The sequence below is a fragment of the Prionailurus bengalensis genome, chromosome X (assembly GCF_016509475.1).
Source record: "Prionailurus bengalensis isolate Pbe53 chromosome X, Fcat_Pben_1.1_paternal_pri, whole genome shotgun sequence".
In the NCBI taxonomy this organism is placed as follows: domain Eukaryota; kingdom Metazoa; phylum Chordata; class Mammalia; order Carnivora; family Felidae; genus Prionailurus; species Prionailurus bengalensis.
Window position 1 is genome coordinate 55,734,393 of NC_057361.1, and position 18,462 is coordinate 55,752,854.

At 37.7% G+C, this 18,462-nt stretch overlaps 1 protein-coding gene across 6 annotated transcripts in view; it reads right to left on the bottom strand.

Annotated features, from left to right (window-relative positions):
* Positions 1-18,462, bottom strand: part of OPHN1 (oligophrenin 1) — a 636,611-nt gene that overhangs the window by 390,273 nt on the left and 227,876 nt on the right. For all 6 annotated transcript variants that reach the window (XM_043570205.1, XM_043570202.1, XM_043570207.1 and 3 more), the window contains exon 5: positions 15,262-15,333. In XM_043570205.1, the coding sequence (XP_043426140.1) occupies positions 15,262-15,333 (72 nt within the window). The remainder of the gene's footprint in view (positions 1-15,261; positions 15,334-18,462) is intronic.

Below are 18,462 nucleotides of genomic sequence, written 5' to 3' on the forward strand. Positions count from 1 at the left end.
AGAACTGGACAGCAACATGCAGAAGGTTGAAACTAGACCACTTCCTCACACCATTCACAAAAATAAACTCAAAATGGATAAAGGACCTAAATGTGAGACAGGAAACCATCAAAACCTTAGAGGAGAAAGCAGGAAAAGACCTCTCTGACCTCAGCCGTAGCAATCTCTTACTCGACACATCCCCAAAGGCAAGGGAATTAAAAGCAAAAGTGAATTACTGGGACCTTATGAAGATAAAAAGCTTCTGCACAGCAAAGGAAACAACCAACAAAACTCAAAGGCAACCAACAGAATGGGAAAAGATATTCGCAAATGACATATCGGACAAAGGGCTAGTATCCAAAATCTATAAAGAGCTCACCAAACTCCACACCCGAAAAACAAATAACCCAGTGAAGAAATGGGCAGAAAACATGAATAGACACTTCTCTAAAGAAGACATCCGGATGGCCAACAGGCACATGAAAAGATGTTCAGCATCGCTCCTTATCAGGGAAATACAAATCAAAACCACACTCAGGTATCACCTCACGCCAGTCAGAGTGGCCAAAAGGAACAAATCAGGAGACTATAGATGCTGGAGAGGATGTGGAGAAATGGGAACCCTCTTGCACTGTTGGTGGGAATGCAAATTGGTGCAGCCGCTCCGGAAAGCAGTGTGGAGGTTCCTCAGAAAATTAAAAATAGACCTACCCTATGACCCAGCAATAGCACTGCTAGGAATTTATCCAAGGGATACAGTAGTACTGATGCGTAGGGCCACTTGTACCCCAATGTCCATAGCAGCACTCTCAACAATAGCCAAATTATGGAAAGAGCCTAAATGTCCATCAACTGATGAATGGATAAAGAAATTGTGGTTTATATACACAATGGAATATTACGTGGCAATGAGAAAAAATGAAATATGGCCTTTTGTAGCAACGTGGATGGAACTGGAGAGTGTGATGCTAAGTGAAATAAGCCATACAGAGAAAGACAGATACCATATGGTTTCACTCTTATGTGGATCCTGAGAAACTTAACAGGAACCCATGGGGGAGGGGAAGGAAAAAAAAAGAGGTTAGAATGGGAGAGAGCCAAAGCATAAGAGACTGTTAAAAACTGAGAACAAACTGAGAGTTGATGGGGGTGGGAGGGAGGAGAGGGTGGGTGATGGGTATTGAGGAGGGCACCTTTTGGGATGAGCACTGGGTGTTGTATGGAAACCAATTTGTCAATAAATTTCATAAAAAAAAAAATAAAACCATATATAGTGACTATGCTGTCCAAAAAAAATTAGAATAATTTATTAGAATTAGATTAATACATTTGAATTTCCTCCAATGTGAATTTTTTCCTCATTTCTGCCATCTTATTAATTTCTAAGAGCTCTTGTTTTCTGTTCTATGTCCTGGTTTTCTGGATGTGAATTCCTTTATCTCACTGAAGATATTAAAGTTTTTAAACTTTCTTCTTCCTGCATAGTATGTACCCTTCAAATCATTTTGCTGTGTTTTTTAGTCTCAGCCTTCCATGTTGCAGGATTCCCTCATATATCAGGTAATCCTTGGCTGTCTGCTCACAGGGAAGAAGGTCTAAAACAATGAAAGGAAACCGGGTGTGTGGATGAGTCTTGTTGACTTTAAGCTTCACTCGAGGGTGATCTAGGCAGGCCATCTGGTGAAAAACCTGATTCAGGATCTTTAAGTCTTTCCTTTTGGATTGGTCATGTTCCCTAGCATAGTCTTCTTGATGACTTCTTTGGAAGATGAGGGTCTGAAGCTGATAGGCCAGATCAGCCTGTGCTAGACAAGTGTTGACCTCTATGTCATATACAGCCTTCTTTAGCGCATAGTTTCTCTGCAATTTGACCATCTTGATCCCACACAGGTACTGAGCAGACACCTTTTACTGCTTGGCATTGGCATCCTGGATCCCAGCCCTTCTTTTGGCATCTACTTGCCCAGTCCGAGCACCGTTTTGCATTTGAGCTATTTGACCATTTCCTAAGGAGTGCAAATAGTCCTGATCATTGTGAATATCCTTCAGACTATAGGTAACCACACTGATTCACATGTTTACCAAATCTGAGGAGTTCACTTTAAAAACTTGCTCCAAGAATTTCTGCCTGTCCTAGGGGCGCCTGGGTGGCTCAGTCTGTTTAATGTCCCACTTTGGCTCAGATCATGATCTTGCGGTCCATGGGTTTGAGCCCTGCGTCAGGCTCTGTGCTGACGGCTCAGAGCCTGGAGCCTGTTTTGGATTCTGTGTCTCCCTCTCTCTCTGACCTTCCCCCGCTCATGCTCTGTCTCTCTGTCTTAAAAATAAACGTTAAAATATATATATTTTTTTCAACGTTTATTTATTTTTGGGACAGAAAGAGACAGAGCATGAACGGGGGAGGGGCAGAGAGAGAGGGAGACACAGAATCCAAAACAGGCCGCGAGATCGTGACCTGGTTGAAGTCGGACGCTTAACCGACTGCGCCACCCAGTTGCCCCTAAAAAATATTTTAAAAAAGGCATTGCATTTAAGAATTTCTGCCTGTCCCAACAGATTTCCTCCATAGTCATGTATGCCATAATAGTCCTTTGTCTCCAGCGCAATGTGAGCAATCTCAGTTAACAGGGAAATTTATAGCAATACTGGCTTATCTCAGAAGAAAAGTCCCAAATAAAAGTGAAATTACACCTAAAGGAGCTACAAAAAGAAAAAACAAAACAAAACTCCAAACCAGAGAATGAGGGAAATAATGAAGATAAGAACAGAAATAAATGATATAGAAACTAAAAAAAAAAAAAATAGAATAAATGAATTAAAGCAAGAACCAGTGCTTTGAAAAGATCAATGAAATTGATAAACCCCTACCCAGACTCATGAAAGGAAAGAGAGAGAGAGAGAGAGAGAGAGAAACACAAATAAACAAAATCACAAATTAAAGAATAGAAATAACCAACACCAGATAAATAAAACAATTCTAAGAGAATATTATGAAAAATTATAAGCCAAAGAACTGAGCAACCTAGAAAAAATGAATAAATTCTACAAAAACTGAAGCAGAGAGAAATAGAAAATGTGAACAGACTGATTACCATCAATGTAACCTAATCAATAAAAACTCTCACCAAACAAAAATCAAGGACGAGATGGCTTCATAGGTCAATTCTTGAAAATATTTAAGGAAGAGTTAATACCTATTATTCTCAGACATTTCCACAAAATAGAAGAGGAAGGAAAACTCCCAAGTTTATTTATGAGGACAGCTTTACATTGACACCAAAACCAAAGTCACCACAAAAAGAAAGAAAACTGAAACCAGTATTTCAGTTGAATATACATGCAAAAATCCCAAACAAAACACTAACATAAAGAATCCCACAAAACATTTTTAAAATCATACACCACAATCAATGTAATTTAATCCTGAGATGCAAGGGTGGTTCAATATTTGCAAATCAATCAACGTGATACATCACATCATTAAGACAAAGGATGAAAAATAGATCAATAGATACAGAAAAATCATTTGACAAAGTACAACATCCATTAATGACAAAAAAAAAAAACAAAAAACCACACCTCAGCAAAGCAGGTCTATAGAGAACATATCTCAACATAATAAAGGCCTTATAGGGAAAACCCACAGCAAACATCATACTCAACTGGGAAAATGTAAAAGCTTTTTCTCTAAGGTCGAGAACAAGACAAGGATATCCACTCTCACCACTTTTATTCAACATAATACTGGAAGTCCTAGCCACATCAATTAGACAAGAAAAAGAAATAAAAGGCATTCAAATTGATAAGAAAGAAGTAAAACTTTCACAATTTGCAGATATGATACTATGTGTAGAAAACCCTGAAGACACCACCAAAAAAACTACTAGAACTGATAAATGAATTCAGTAAAGTCGCAGGATACAAAATCAATGTACAGAAATCTGTTGCATTCCTATACACTAAAAATAAAGCAACAGAAAGTAAAATTAAGAAAACTATGCCATTTACAATTCAACAATATCAATAAAATATGTAGAAATAAACTTCACAAAAGAGGAGAAAATACTTATACTCTACAAACTCTAAAACACTGATGAAAGAAAGTGAAGACAACACAAAGAAATGGAAAGACATTCCATACTCATGGGTTGAAAGAATAAATATTGTTAAAATATCTATACTACCAAAAACAATCTACAGATATAATGTAATCCCTATCAAAATACCAATAGCATTTTTCACAGAACTAGAGAAAACCCAAAATTTCTATGGAGCCACAAAAGACCCTGAATACCCAAAGCAATCTTGAAAAAGAAAAACACAACTGGAGGTATTACAATTCCAGACTTTAATTTATATTACACAGCTGTAGCAATCAAAACAGTATGGTACTGGCATAAAAATAGACTCATAGTTAAGTGAAACAGAATAGAAAACCCAGAAATATACCCACAAATATATGGTTAATTTATCTTTGACAAAAGAGGAATGAATATCCAATGGGAAAAAGATAATCTCTTCAACAAATGGAGGTGGGAATACTGGACAGCAACATGTAAAAGAATGAAAGAAACTGGACCACTTTCTTTCACCATATAAAAAAATAAATTCAAAATGCATTAAAGACCTAAATTTGAGACCTAAAACCATAAAAATCATAGAAGAGAGGGGAGCCTGGGTGGCTCAGTCAATTAAGTGTCCGACTCTTGGTTTCTGCTCAGGTCATGATGTCAACATTTGTGAGTTCAAGCCCCAGGATAGGTTCTGTGCTGACAGTGCAGAGCCTGTTTGGGTGTCTCTCTCTCTCTCTCTCTCTCTCTCTCTCTCTCTCTCTCTCTCTCTCCCTCTCCCTCTCTCTCTCTGCCCCTCCCCCATTCTCTTGCTCTCTTGCTCTCTCTCTCTCTCTCTCAAAATAAATAAATGAATATTTTTAAAAAATAAAATAAAATAAAGAAGAGACCACAGGCAGTAATTTCTGTGATATTGGACATATCAATATTTTCCTAGTTATGTATCCTGAGGCAAGGAAAACAAAAGCAAAAATAAACTATTGGGACTTCATCAAAATAAAAAGCTTCTGCCCAGCAAAGGAAACAATCAACAAAACGGAAGGGCAATCTATAAAATGGGAGAAGATATTTGAAAATGGCATATCTGATAAAGGGTTAGTATCCAAAATGTATAAAGAACTTATAAAACTCAACACCAAAAATAAATAATCCCATTATAAAATGGGCAGAAGACATGTATAGACATTTTCAAAAGAAGACATACAGATGGCTAGCGACACATGAAAAGATGCTCAACATCACTGATCATCAGGGAAATACAAGTCAAAACTATAATTAGATATCACCTCACACCTGGAAAAATGTCTAAAATCAACAACACAAGAAACAACAGGTGTTGGCAAGTATGTGGAGAAAAAGGAACACTCCAGCACTGTTAGTGGGAATGCAAACTGATGCAGCCACTCTGGAAAACAGTATGGAGATTCTTCAAAAAGTGAAAAATAGAACGACCCTATGACCCAGGTATTGCACTACTGGGTATTTACCCAAAGAATACAAAAATGCTAATTCAAAGGGATACATACACCCCAATGTTTATAGCAGCATTATCTATAATAGCCAAATTATGGAAAGAGCCCAAGTGTCCATCAATTGATGAATGGATAAAGAAGAAGATGTGGTGTACACACACACACACACACACACACACACACACACACACACAGGAATATTATTCAGCCATAAAAAGTAATGAAATCTTGCCATTTGCAACAACATGGATTGAGCTGGAAAGTATAATGCTAAGTGAAATAAGTCAGTCGGAGAAAGACAAATACCATATAATTTCACTCAAATGTGGAATTTAGGAAAAAAACAAATACACACATCAAAAAAGAGAGGGAAAGAGAGAGAAAGCAAGAAAGAGACTCTTAACTATAGAGAACAAAATGATGATTGCCAGAGGGGAGGTGAGTGGGGGATTGGTCAAATAGGTGATGGGGATTAAGGAGTGCACTTGTTGTGATAAGCACTGGGTAATGTATGAAATTGTTGAATCACTATATTATACAACTAAAACTAATTTAACACTATTGTTAACTATACTGGAGTTTAAATAAAAAAAAACTTAATAAAAAATTGTAACATGTAACCTGAAAAATACTCTGCACAAGTTTCAATATTCACAAACTGAACATGCGTGTGCAATCAGCACTCATATAAAAAGCCAAAATATTACCAACTCCCTTAAAGTGACACTTGTGCCTGACTTTGTCACTAATACCTCATTGTGGGGTAACCAGTATACTGGCTTCTAACACCATCACTTATTTTTGCTTGTTTTTGAATTTTATAAAAATATGTACACATAGCAGGTAATCTTTTGTGACAAGCTTCTCCCCCCTTGACCTTATATTTGTCAGATTCATTCATGTTGTTGTATACAACAGGTCTAGTTCATTCATTCTCATTGCTGTAAAAGTACTGTGAATTTATTGTGAATTTGTTTACCCATTAAATTGTCAATAGGCATTATTAATCTATCTTTTTAATTTTTTTCATAACAACCCCACAAAATCTGGGTTCGGAGTGCATAAAATGGAAAGAGTACAATTTCTGGAATTACGAAAATCTGGTTGAAGCTTACTTCTGTTAATAACTTTGTGTCCTTGGACAAGTTATTTGGCCATTATGGGTCTTGAATTCCTCATCTGTGGGATGTAGATAATAATGCTTAACTGAGTTAATATACAGCAATTACCTAGTATCTGGTAATTATTATAAATCATGTAAAATATTTAATATTGGCTTGGAAACCACTTATGGATTACTGTCACACAGCTTAGCTCTTGAGCACCTTGAGTATTTCACTCTTCTGGTTAATACATTATGGGGCCATTGAGATTCAAAAAGGGATGAGTGGATGTGATAATTCAAACTCTTTGTAGCTGTTGAAAGTTCTTTGCTCCTGTTCCCTTCCTTTCTGTCCCAGGGTATACTCTCATATTTGGAATGCAGGGCAGACTGATATACCCTTGGTTTCACCTATCCTATTAGGTTGCATTTTGTTCCATCCTCTTAATTTTTTCAACCTCATCTGCTTCCAGAACAGGATCTTTTCCTAAAGTTCTTCCTATGATCTCTGTTCATGGAGAAGAAACAGCAATAAGACTGGCAACTTCATACATTACTGTCAATGTCTCTTGCCTGACATCTGTTGGTTGAGAAAACACTAATATCATAGCTTCCACAGAAGCTCTAACTCTCCAAAAAGTGAGTTAAATGCAGATTCAGATGTCTTAGGCAATTTGGCCCTATTATTTCCAGAGAATACACAAAGTCTCAATTCAGCGACAGTTCTTTGGCAAGGGAATCCTTGAAAAAGAACTGAAAACATAATACTGTGGACAATTCTGACAAGTCCAAAAAATATGAATCAAAGGGTACAAATACTTTCTCTGTCATGGGTCTATGGGAGATGACTAAGTCTTTATTCTGCCATCTCCAATGGACAGTCCAGCATTCTACACTGCTACATGAAAGACCCATTATGAACAGAACTGGACTGAGTTTTGTTTGTCCTTCCTTGACCTTGGTGCAGGATGTTTGGGGGGGGGGTTGTTGCATGGTGGTTAGAAGGGGAATAGTGGTGGGAAGGCTTCTGTTAATCAAGTGATAGCTAAAATATACACATGGAAAATGACTCACAAAATTTGCATGTACAGTTACTTTTAAGAGGTAAGAGGAATAGAAGGAGTTAACTAAACAGGAGTCTAGAGTAGGGTGGCCAAAAAACTCTAAGCCTAGTAGACAAGAAATTAAGAGAAAAGGGTAAAGAATGGGTCATCCTTGATCTATCCCATCCACCAGAAATTAATACTTATATTAATCCAATATAAGAAATGTGAAAATTCATGGACTCAGAGCCAAGAAACTTGTGTTAAAATTCTGGAAATTTCACTTGCATTTGCCACTATAACATGAGCCTAATAATAACCAAAAACAAGATTAAATTAAGGTTACAGACTAGAATAGTACTGTTATCAACCTACCAGTGAAAAGTAAAGGTGTGTCTGACAGGAGTCGAGGCTTTTAGTAAAGCAAGACAGAAGTGTTAATACTTTCATCTTACAAAGTCAGTCAAAAGGTGATGGAGTAAGAAATATGGGTTAAGTATATTATTTAAACAGTGGTGAACAACAGAAGGTAAAAGTATGTTATAGTTATTAAAAATTATAAGTGTTAGAATAGGCAGTTAGGCTTTAACAGGATGCCTGGAGGCCAGCAAAGGGCATATCCTGCTCCATTATCAGGAAAGTTAGAGACCTGTCCTGACAGCACTCCAAAAACAAAGCCACAAGAAGCCATATCAAAACTACACAGGCCCAAGGCAAAGAAGGCCTGAGACCCTCACCAAGTGAGGGAGAAAAGGCATGAAACCCTGCTCCCAAAGAAATCCCCTCCACAAATAATAAATATTCCATCCCTTAGTTAATAACTATCTATAAAAGATAAAGACCCAAACCTGGGGCACAGCGTTCACTTGAGCTTGCCTGCTCTCAGATCTTAAGAGTGTACTCTCATTTTACTAAATTTTTCCACCAGCACTGCTCAACCACTGTGTCTGGTCCATCCTTGAATTCTTTCTGGTGATGAGAATAAGAGCCTCTGGCGACAACCATTCCCAGAGACAGGCTAGGTGGAGGCCTCAGGATCTGGGGGTCTCCCCAGTCCACCCAACAACAGGAGGGGAGGGGAAGAAAGAGGTATGAGCCATGATCCCCTCTGTTTATAGCAAGACAAATTAAATAATTTCCCAAGTAGATAAATAATGCAATAGCAATACAAGCATATTTTTTTAAAAATATGAAAGTAACCACCAAATGGTGGAATATAAATGGTTAAAAATGAATGTCTTCTGAGGAGTAGGGAAAGAATGAAGACTATTAAGTTTTTAAATAGATTTGATTGCATTATTTTTTCAATTGTATATAAGTTCAATTTTACAGTAGAAAAAATAAAAGCTATTTTTGTCAAAACTTAAGGGTTGTAAAATGGGATTAGTCTGATTACATTGCAGATTACACACTAAAATTTGAAGAAAACAAATTTTCATCTAATTGCATATGTCCTAACTGCCATACAGAGATTAAAAGACATATCCTATTTAATTGGAAAAGGGAGACCAATAGAGTTTTAGCATAAAGAGTTGGTGTTCAAACTTTTTAGCCAATAGAATCCTATTATAAGTGCAAGAGAAACTGTTCTGGCTCAAGTAGGGAGTTAGGAGCCCTACCAAGACAGTTTCTCCTAGGGAAAAAAATCCTCTGATGGAGACGATACCTGGGAAATCATCTGACCCATGATTCCATGCTTGGGAAGCCAACCATCTGAGACATTTAGAATCTATTGTATAACAAAAGATAGTATCCAAGGCATCACATCAGAGTGGCTAATCAGATAGAGGATCTTTTGTCTTTGTGAAATGACTCTGTTACAAAATGGCCTTTTGAGATTCTGATTATTGAAAGAGCCTTTCCACTAGGTCTTGGCTAGCCAAGCTGAACTTACAACAGAGTTCATTGGCCTGCAAATGGACTCTGCAAACAGAGTAACTTCCATTACCCAGGAAAGCCAACCCAGACCAATAGCTCAAAATCTATCACAGGAACCACAAGAGAAGAGTACCATTTGATTATCACACATCATTCCCCTCCATGCATGACCATTCACCTTTCCACAGATTTCACACAAGACATTATTTCAAGAGGTAGTATCATCAGCATCATTTGAAGAGGCTAATCCTCTTTGAACAAGATGAGTTTATTCCGAATATGTCCCCTCTCAGTTCCCAGCACTCTCTTTTATTTACCCCCTGTTTGTTTGTTTTACTTTCTATGATAAGAAGACATCTCCCACATCCTGCAGAGCCAGAGACACAGATCTAGTGAAATGAAACTTCTCCATATACCAGTAGTCACTTGGGAAACATTCATTGACCCTATCCTTCTCTTCCTGCCTCACTCACTAACGTCTCTTCTTGTGATTTTTTAAAATTCTTTTTAGGGGCGCCTGGGTGGCGCAGTCGGTTAAGCGTCCGACTTCAGCCAGGTCACGATCTCACAGTCCGTGAGTTCGAGCCCTGCGTGGGGCTCTGGGCCGGTGGCTCGGAGCCTGGAGTCTGTTTCCGATTCTGTGTCTCCCTCTCTCTCTGCCCCTCGCCGTTCATGCTCTGTCTCTCTCTGTCCCAAAAATAAATAAACGTTGAAAAAGAAATTAAAAAAAAATTCTTTTTAAATGTTTATTCCCTTTTGAGAGATGTAGAGAGACAGAGTGCGAGCAGGGAAGGGGCAGAGAGAGAGGGAGACACAGAATTCAAAGCAGGCTCCAAGCTGTCAGCACAGAGCCCGGACGCAGGGCTTGAACCCATGAACCGCAAGATCATGACTTGAGCCAAAGTCTGCCGCTTAATCAACCAAGCCACCCAGGTGCCACTTCTTGTGATTATTTTAATCAGAGTAAGACCATCACCAATTGGACAATTTCATGCAGAGTGTTCTATTCTCCCAGTTTTGCTGCCAATAACAATGATAATGATGATGATAACAAAACACTAACATATATTATTTTCCAGGTGCTATTTGAATAACTTTATATGTGTGTGTGTGTGTGTGTGTGTGTGTTAACTAATTTAATTAATTATATATCTATGTGTATATGAATTTTCTTCAAATGCTACCTTTCTGTTAATTCTGAATCCAGAGAATCCACGAAATGTCAGGACCTTTCTATCAAAAGCAATTACTTAGACCTAAATGTAAGACCTGAAACCAAAAACCTCCTAGAAGAAATCATAGGCAGTAACCTCTTTGACATCGGCCATAGCAACATTTTTCTAGATATGTCACCTTGGGAAAGGGAAACAAAAGAAATATTAAACTATTGGGACTTGATTAAGATAAACAAATTTTGCATAATAAAGGAAACTGTCAACAAAACTGTCACTGAACAAGAGAAGATATTTGTAAATGACATATCTGATAAGGGGTTAATATCCAAAATATATACAGAACTTGTAAAAGTTAGTACCAACAATTAAATAATCCAATTTAAAAATGGACAGTGAAGAGACATTTTTCCAAATAAGACATCTAGATGGTCAATAGTCACATGAAAAGATACTCAACATCACTCATCATCAGGGAAATACAAATCAAAACCACAATGAGATATCACTTCCCACCTGTAAGAATGGCTAAAATCAACAACACAAGAAACAATAGGTGCTGGCGAGGATGCAGAGAAAGAAAAAGCAAATGCTGTTGCACTGTTGGTGAGAATGCAAGTTGGTACAGCCACTGTAGAAAACAGTATAGAGGTTCCTCAAAAAATCAAAAATAGAAATGCGATATGATCCAGGAATCCCACTGCTCGGTGTTTACCCAAAGGGGGGAAAAACAGTATTTCAAGAAGATATGCACCTCTATCTTTATAGCAACATTATTTACAATAACCAAGATATGGAAGCAACCAACCATTCATTGACAGATGAATGGGTAAATAAGATGTGATATATATTATCAGCATTAAAAAAGAAAGATCTTGCCATCTGTAACAACACAGATGGACCTGGAGGGTTATTATGCTAAGTGAAATAAGTCTGACAGAGAAAGACAAATACCATATAATTTCACTTACATGTGCAATCTAAAAAATAAAACAAATGAACAAACAAACCAAAACACAAAATCTTAAATACAGAGACCAAACTGGTGGTTGCCAGAGGGGGGTGGGGGGTGGGGGCATGGGTAAAATGGATAAAGGGGAACAAGAGGTACAAACTTCCAGTTATAAAATAAATAATTCAACTGTAATTACTTTCTCTTGTTCAGTGCTACCAAATAGAAATGTAATGCAAGCCACATTTATAATTTTTAACTTTCTATAAGCATATTAAGAAAAGGAAAAAGATTCTCAGGATCCATAACAGAAACCCATGGGGGAGGGGAAGGAAAAAAAAAAGAGGTTAGAGTGGGAGAGAGCCAAAGCATAAGAGACTCTTAAAAACTGAGAACAAACTGAGGGTTGATGGGGGGTGGGTGATGGTATTGAGGAGGGCACCTTTTGGGATGAGCACTGGGTGTTGTATGGAAACCAATTTGACAATAAACTTCATATATTGAAAAAATTTAAAAAAAAAGGAAAAAGAAACAGGTGAAATTTATCTCAACAATATATTTAACACACTATATCCAAAAGAGTACCACTTCAACATGTGATCAATATAAAATATTAGTGATATTTAAAATTTTCACACTACCTTCAAAATCTAGCACATATTTTACATTTATAGCACACTAAATTCTGACTAGTCAATTTCTACTACTGTATAGATGCACATTTAATCACCCTTAGAATTTCACACAGAATATTAGATTAGGAATTATTTGCCCATCATTTTTTGTACATATGACAAAACTGAGGTCCAGAGAGAAGTGAGATCTCTCATAAAGTGAAATGAGCCCCAGACGTACAATCAAGAAACTGCACTCAAACCCAAGCTCTGCCACTTCCTGGCTGAATGGCTTTAGACACTACACCTCACTGAGCCTTAGTATCTTCATCTAAAAAATGGACAGTAACTTCTACTTTACAAGGTTCTGAGGTTCAAATGAGAACACACACCCCTCTTTGTAATGCCTGGCAAAGCACATACCACTACCAATTAAGTCACAGAGCCAACTAGCAGAAGTGCTGGGTGTATCAGTCTGGGCCCAGACAAAAGACAAAAACCACTACATAGAATTATTAAACTACAAACTTGTTAAACTAAAAAGAAAGTAACTATAATATATAAGGAAACTCTTTACAGTACCCTGAGGCTGAGAGAAGGCACACAAGGAAGGGGAAATCTGGGGTTCCAAACTCATTGGAAAAGGTATAATTTAAGCAGAGAAATTAGTTTAAATTGGTTTGGCCTGGTGGTCCACACTTACTAGGTAAGCAGGAGGCAACTCTCCAGAGCGCAGGTAGTACTATAGAGAGAATGGGAACCTTCTAGGTTGCAGATAAGCATTGCAGGACCAGCCTGCCTCAGGAGGAACCTCCTAGAATTCAAATAGGCTGTGTGGGAGCTGGCAGAGAAATCATGGAGCAGCAACTCTGTCATGGACCTTCAGTCAGATGGTGGGATAGGTGGGGACCCTACAGAGGGAAGCTAGGAGACAACATGAGTGGGGAAGCTTTCAGGGAGAGACCTAAACTGAGAGACCAGCAGGAAAGTTATCACCAGGCCAGGTAGAGAGGCTTCAAGGTCACTGAGGGACTATGTGTTTTGGATGTGTGAATGGTTCAGAGCCCCACCAGATGGCTCACTCCCTCTCTACTGACGCCCACTTGCAGCAGCTGAAAACTTCAGGAGAGTCCCTTCTCCCTGCAATATCCCTCCAGCACCCTCTACTGAGAAAGCTTAACAGCATGTATAAAGGAGTGATGCTTAAAGGAATTCTGTCCAATTTCATAGAACAGGTATTAAGAAGTACTGGAACTGAGAGGCAATAATTGGAAAACACACAGAGGTAGACTGAAAGCTGTATTTTCTAGTCTTTAGTTCAGTGCTCTATTACCCCAAATTTTACTACTAGGATAATTCTAGACAGACTGAAAAACAACACTCATACTGAGAGTTGGTCACTTTCCTTTTAGGTGTGCAAGTTGACCCTACCAGTAAAGAAGTAGGAGAAAAAGACTGATAGGAATATAGGAATTTAAGCTTTCTGAGTCTCTGTTTCTTCATTGGGATAATGAATATTATACATTCCCACCTCATAGATTTGCTGTAATAATTAAGGAAGACAGCATATGAAAAATCCTCAGCACAGGCCTGGGACATAGGAAATATATATTAGAAATTTGTTTCCCTCAGATGATATGGGGTCAACAAATGCAGCATATTTTTACTGTGCTTTTTCCTAATATCATTCAGGAGTGAAAGTAGACTAACTGTGAAGATTCTCACATTGTTTATGCTTCTTCATACTCTTTATTCATTGTTACGTAACAACTGTCACATCACTTAGTGGTTAATTACTTCCATACCACACTTGTGATTTTAAAGGTTCTTCTCTACTTCAATTATATACTTTCCCAATTAAGTATTTATGTTAATGAGATTCCAGGTAAACTGAGTGGAATCCAGAATTACTGGGCTATCCAAATAACTCATTTAGCCTTGATGTCAGTCACTCAAATAATGCCCATGTCAATCTGACTGATGATATCCAGCTATGGTATCACAGCCACTTAGTCTCCTCTGTTTTCCTACTTCCATATCTTCAATCCAAACTGCTTGTCACAATATTCTAGATAATAACCAGATGGTGTGTTCTTAGTCCTTTTTAGGACTACATGCTTGGTCAAGATGCTACATTTAGTTCTGGAAGACTATTTAGGTTACATGGCATACATATTGGAGTTCAGAAAATAGGTCTACACCTAGCTGAAAAAGAATAAATTTGACAATTTTTCATATCCCTTTATGAAACACTGGGGAATCAGATCCATGAGTAGTCAAGGTGGAAATAATCTCAGATTATCTGGCAAGGTGCTTCCAGCAGAAATTTCTACAATGATGGAATGTTCTATATCTGTGCAATCCAATATAGTAGCTACTAGCCACATGTGGGTACTGACTACTTGAAATGTGACTAGCATGACTGAGAAACTGAGTTGTTAATTTTAACTTATTTATATAGCTGTATCTATAATATTGGACAGCAAAGATCTACATAGTATGGCTTAATGGAAAGAATGTGGGATTTGAAGCTAAAAAACCCTAAAGTCTAAATCCTGGTTACTGTCACTAACTATATAACTTTGATCAAGTTCTTTATCATGCCCAAACCTCAGTTGCCTCATTTGTAAAATGAGATACTACCAGAAACTCACACAATTGTTGTAATTACAGAATTAATGTAAAGCATGAAGTCCAATGCTTAGCAAACATAATAGTAATTACCCTTTAAATAATACTTGTTATTATTGAGCTCCTCATTTTCCAGATGGAGAAATGGAAGCTCCAAAACGAGAACTGACTTGTCAACAGTTGCACAGCTAGTTGGAAACATGACCAGGCACCAATTCCAGATTTTCTCACTTTTTTGAATGATTCTTATATATATGAACCCTCCTCGCCCCTAAAGAATGAAGGGTGGTAGCCCAAACAACTACTCAACTGCCGTAAAAAATATCTTATGTGGAGAAAATGTACCTTGGTGAAGCCTATTTGCTCCTTCCGAAAATTTTCCAGGGGTTTAATCAGCAAATCACTAGCATTGTGTACCTAGAAAAAAAAAAAGAAAACATATAAAACAACTTTCAGATTAGAAAAGATCATATTCAAGTTTCCTTGTTACTAAGGCATTTCACTGTAATGCATCAGCCTGCAAAATGTAAATTGATTTGCTGGGTTTTTTTTTCCCATTGTTGTTACTTTCCCCCCCATATTGGTCTCTTAAAATCAAATGATTTGAGGGGAAATGAGAGAAGGAACACTAGGGGCATTTCTCTGTATTTTTACTGGCAGTCTGATCTGAGTTTTTAATCAATAAATATCTATAGTCATGTCCAGAAACAGATACGGGGGCCTGAAGTATATGTGGAAAAGAGAAGATAAATGGAATGGAAAATGCACGAAAATACCAATTGCATCAAGTGCAAATAACTTCATGAGAGGGAAATGAGTTAGCAATAATAGCATCAAGATCAATTGTTTCCAGTCCTGCCAGTGTGTGTCATAAAACCAGAACATTTCCTTCAGAACTTGGAGTGTATTACAGCATCACATAGAACACTGGACTAGGCCTTCAAATTACCTAATTATAGATGCTCCAAAGCTGATAAAAACAGCCTGCCCAAATACTAAAACATTGACATTAATATGGTTCTAGAGATATAAAAACCCCATTTACAAATTGGACCCCTTGCTTAGTGGTCAGGCAGAGATACACAAAGTTTTGTCTTCAATATTAACCTCTTGAATAATTACACCTGCCCAAGGCAGCAAGTGGAGTTTGTTTTCTTCACTTGTGTGAATCAGCTGTATTTTAATGGAGGACCTAAAAGAATACATCTGAAGGGCTGGATTTTAGGATCCATTGCATTAATTTTGATATGTTATAAGACAAGAAAATGAGGGACTGCCTTCCTTGTCAAATGAGACATAAAGTGTCAGTAAGACAAGATATATATTCATACCAAAAATAGAAAACAGAGTAAAGAGCCAGTTTTGACCAGTCCTGTATTCTCCATATTAAGAAGCAGTTTTTAAACTACCCACCAAAATGCATGGCAAGTTGGGGCATTAGTACATATTTTTTAGCTATGTCCTGCAGGCACTTTGGGTCTCCTGTTTTGTGTCTAGGTATGATTCAAAGTTCAACTAAATGGGCAAACTCTCACCCAATCAAAGCTCTACCAGAAGCCCTAGCACCAAAAATAAAGACACCAGTGATTCTGCTTGATCGAAAACAAGAATTATTCTATTAAAAGTACTAGCACATCTCTTTTGCCCAACACACTCTACAGTTATGAATTGTGAATTGTGTGACATCAACTTTGTGTACCTACCTGGAAACAAATTATGTCATTGGTATCATAGATCCAATACAGAGAGTCATTTTTCTTCTTTCCTTTTGTGGAACTTTTAAAACATGGCTACAAATTTTGTGACACTTCTCCTATTGAGGTGAGGCCTCTGCCCCCTCTATCTTTAATGAGAGTGAGTTCATTACTTCTTTGAACCAATAGAATACAGCAGAAGTGACACAATGTGACTTCTCAGACTAAGTCATAAAAGGCCAGCAACTTCCACCTGGTTCTCTTGGAACACTCCCACTGGGGAGCCCTGAGCCACTCTCTAAGAAGTTAGACTGCCCTGAGACTACCAAACTAGTGAGGCCAAATATACACATTCTGGTAAAAGTTATGTTCAGCCCAACCTTCCAGCCATCCCACTGAGGTGCAAGATGGGTAAGCAAAGCTGCTTTGGACTCTCCACATCAACCCACCTCCCAGGTGAACACCTCCATATGAAGCAGAAGAATCACCCAGCTGACCCCTGCCTGAATTCCTGAACCACAACATAATGAGATAAAATTAAATGGTTTTAGGTTAAGCCACTATGTTTTGAAATAGGTTTTTATGCAGCAATAGATAATTAGAAAAATTATTTCCACTTTCACCAAGGTAACACAAAAAAAGTGGTTACCTGGGACACACTGAAGAAGTTTGCTGTTGAATAAGAAGTGAACATGCCATTTCTAAGGAGAGTAATATGTGTCAAACCTCTATATGGATATTCAGCTGAGCCCTTGCATACACAGGCAACACAAGGATGGCACAGTACCAGTTTTCGTGATTCAAAGGGGATTTTCTTGCATAAGCAGGTGTACCAGCAACTTCTCACACAGGGTCCATAAGACCACTGCTTTTTGTATGTTTGGCCCTAGGAAACTAGCATATGATTCACTGAAATTGGAGACCATAGATTTCCCTTAATCACATTGGCAATATTGCTCCCAGTCTCCTACAACACAAATAGATACTCTGAGCCACTTCCTTTTTTTGACACTCATTGGTAATTATACTACTTTCTGCCAGAAAACAGAGCTAGAGATATAGGAAATGGTCACACTGAAGCTTGGCTCTTTTTTTTTTTTTCATTTTGTTTTATCCTTAAATCCCTTAGAAGTCCAGCATCTACTCAAAAAAGCCCTTTTAATTAAATATGACCTTTATTCCCCTTTCAGATCACTGCATCCATTTCATAAATTCTCTAGGAGAAAAGCTCCTACCTTCTAACTCAGGGTAGAATACCCAGCATGATAACTGATATTCTAAACATCTTAGGGAGTTTAATCGGATTCTTATTGCATGAATCCCAAATTAACACTAGATAAAACATTTAGCAGATTAGAGATGGTACACAATCCAGCAGTGTAGGATTGTTTGTGAATCTTTTATTGTTAACTAACTACCAAAAAAAGGATTTGAAGATACACTGTTTAAAATAGCATGGGTCTCTTTAGGTCATTCTTGGCAGTCCTCAAAGACAGACCTTGCATATTGCTAATATGGTTCCCTTCAGAGTCAGAAAGGCACATAGGCAAGACTCCTATCCTTAATCATACAGGAAGTCTTTTATCGAGACTTTTCAAGGCCAACTTCTGAGGTTAATACAACATCCCACAGGGTACTATTTAAGAACACCACAGTTGGGAAATGCTTCCCCTCAATTCTTTCCTCCATAATTCCTTCAACAGTTTAAGTTCATTACAAGAATGACTAGACATTTGCAATTATCAGATGCTAGGGCTGTGAACTTCCTTCCTGTTCTTCTAAAGCTTCGTTTGGTCTCTTCTTATAGAAAGGATAAAAAGCTGTTTAATACCTCAGATAACCCAGATTATCC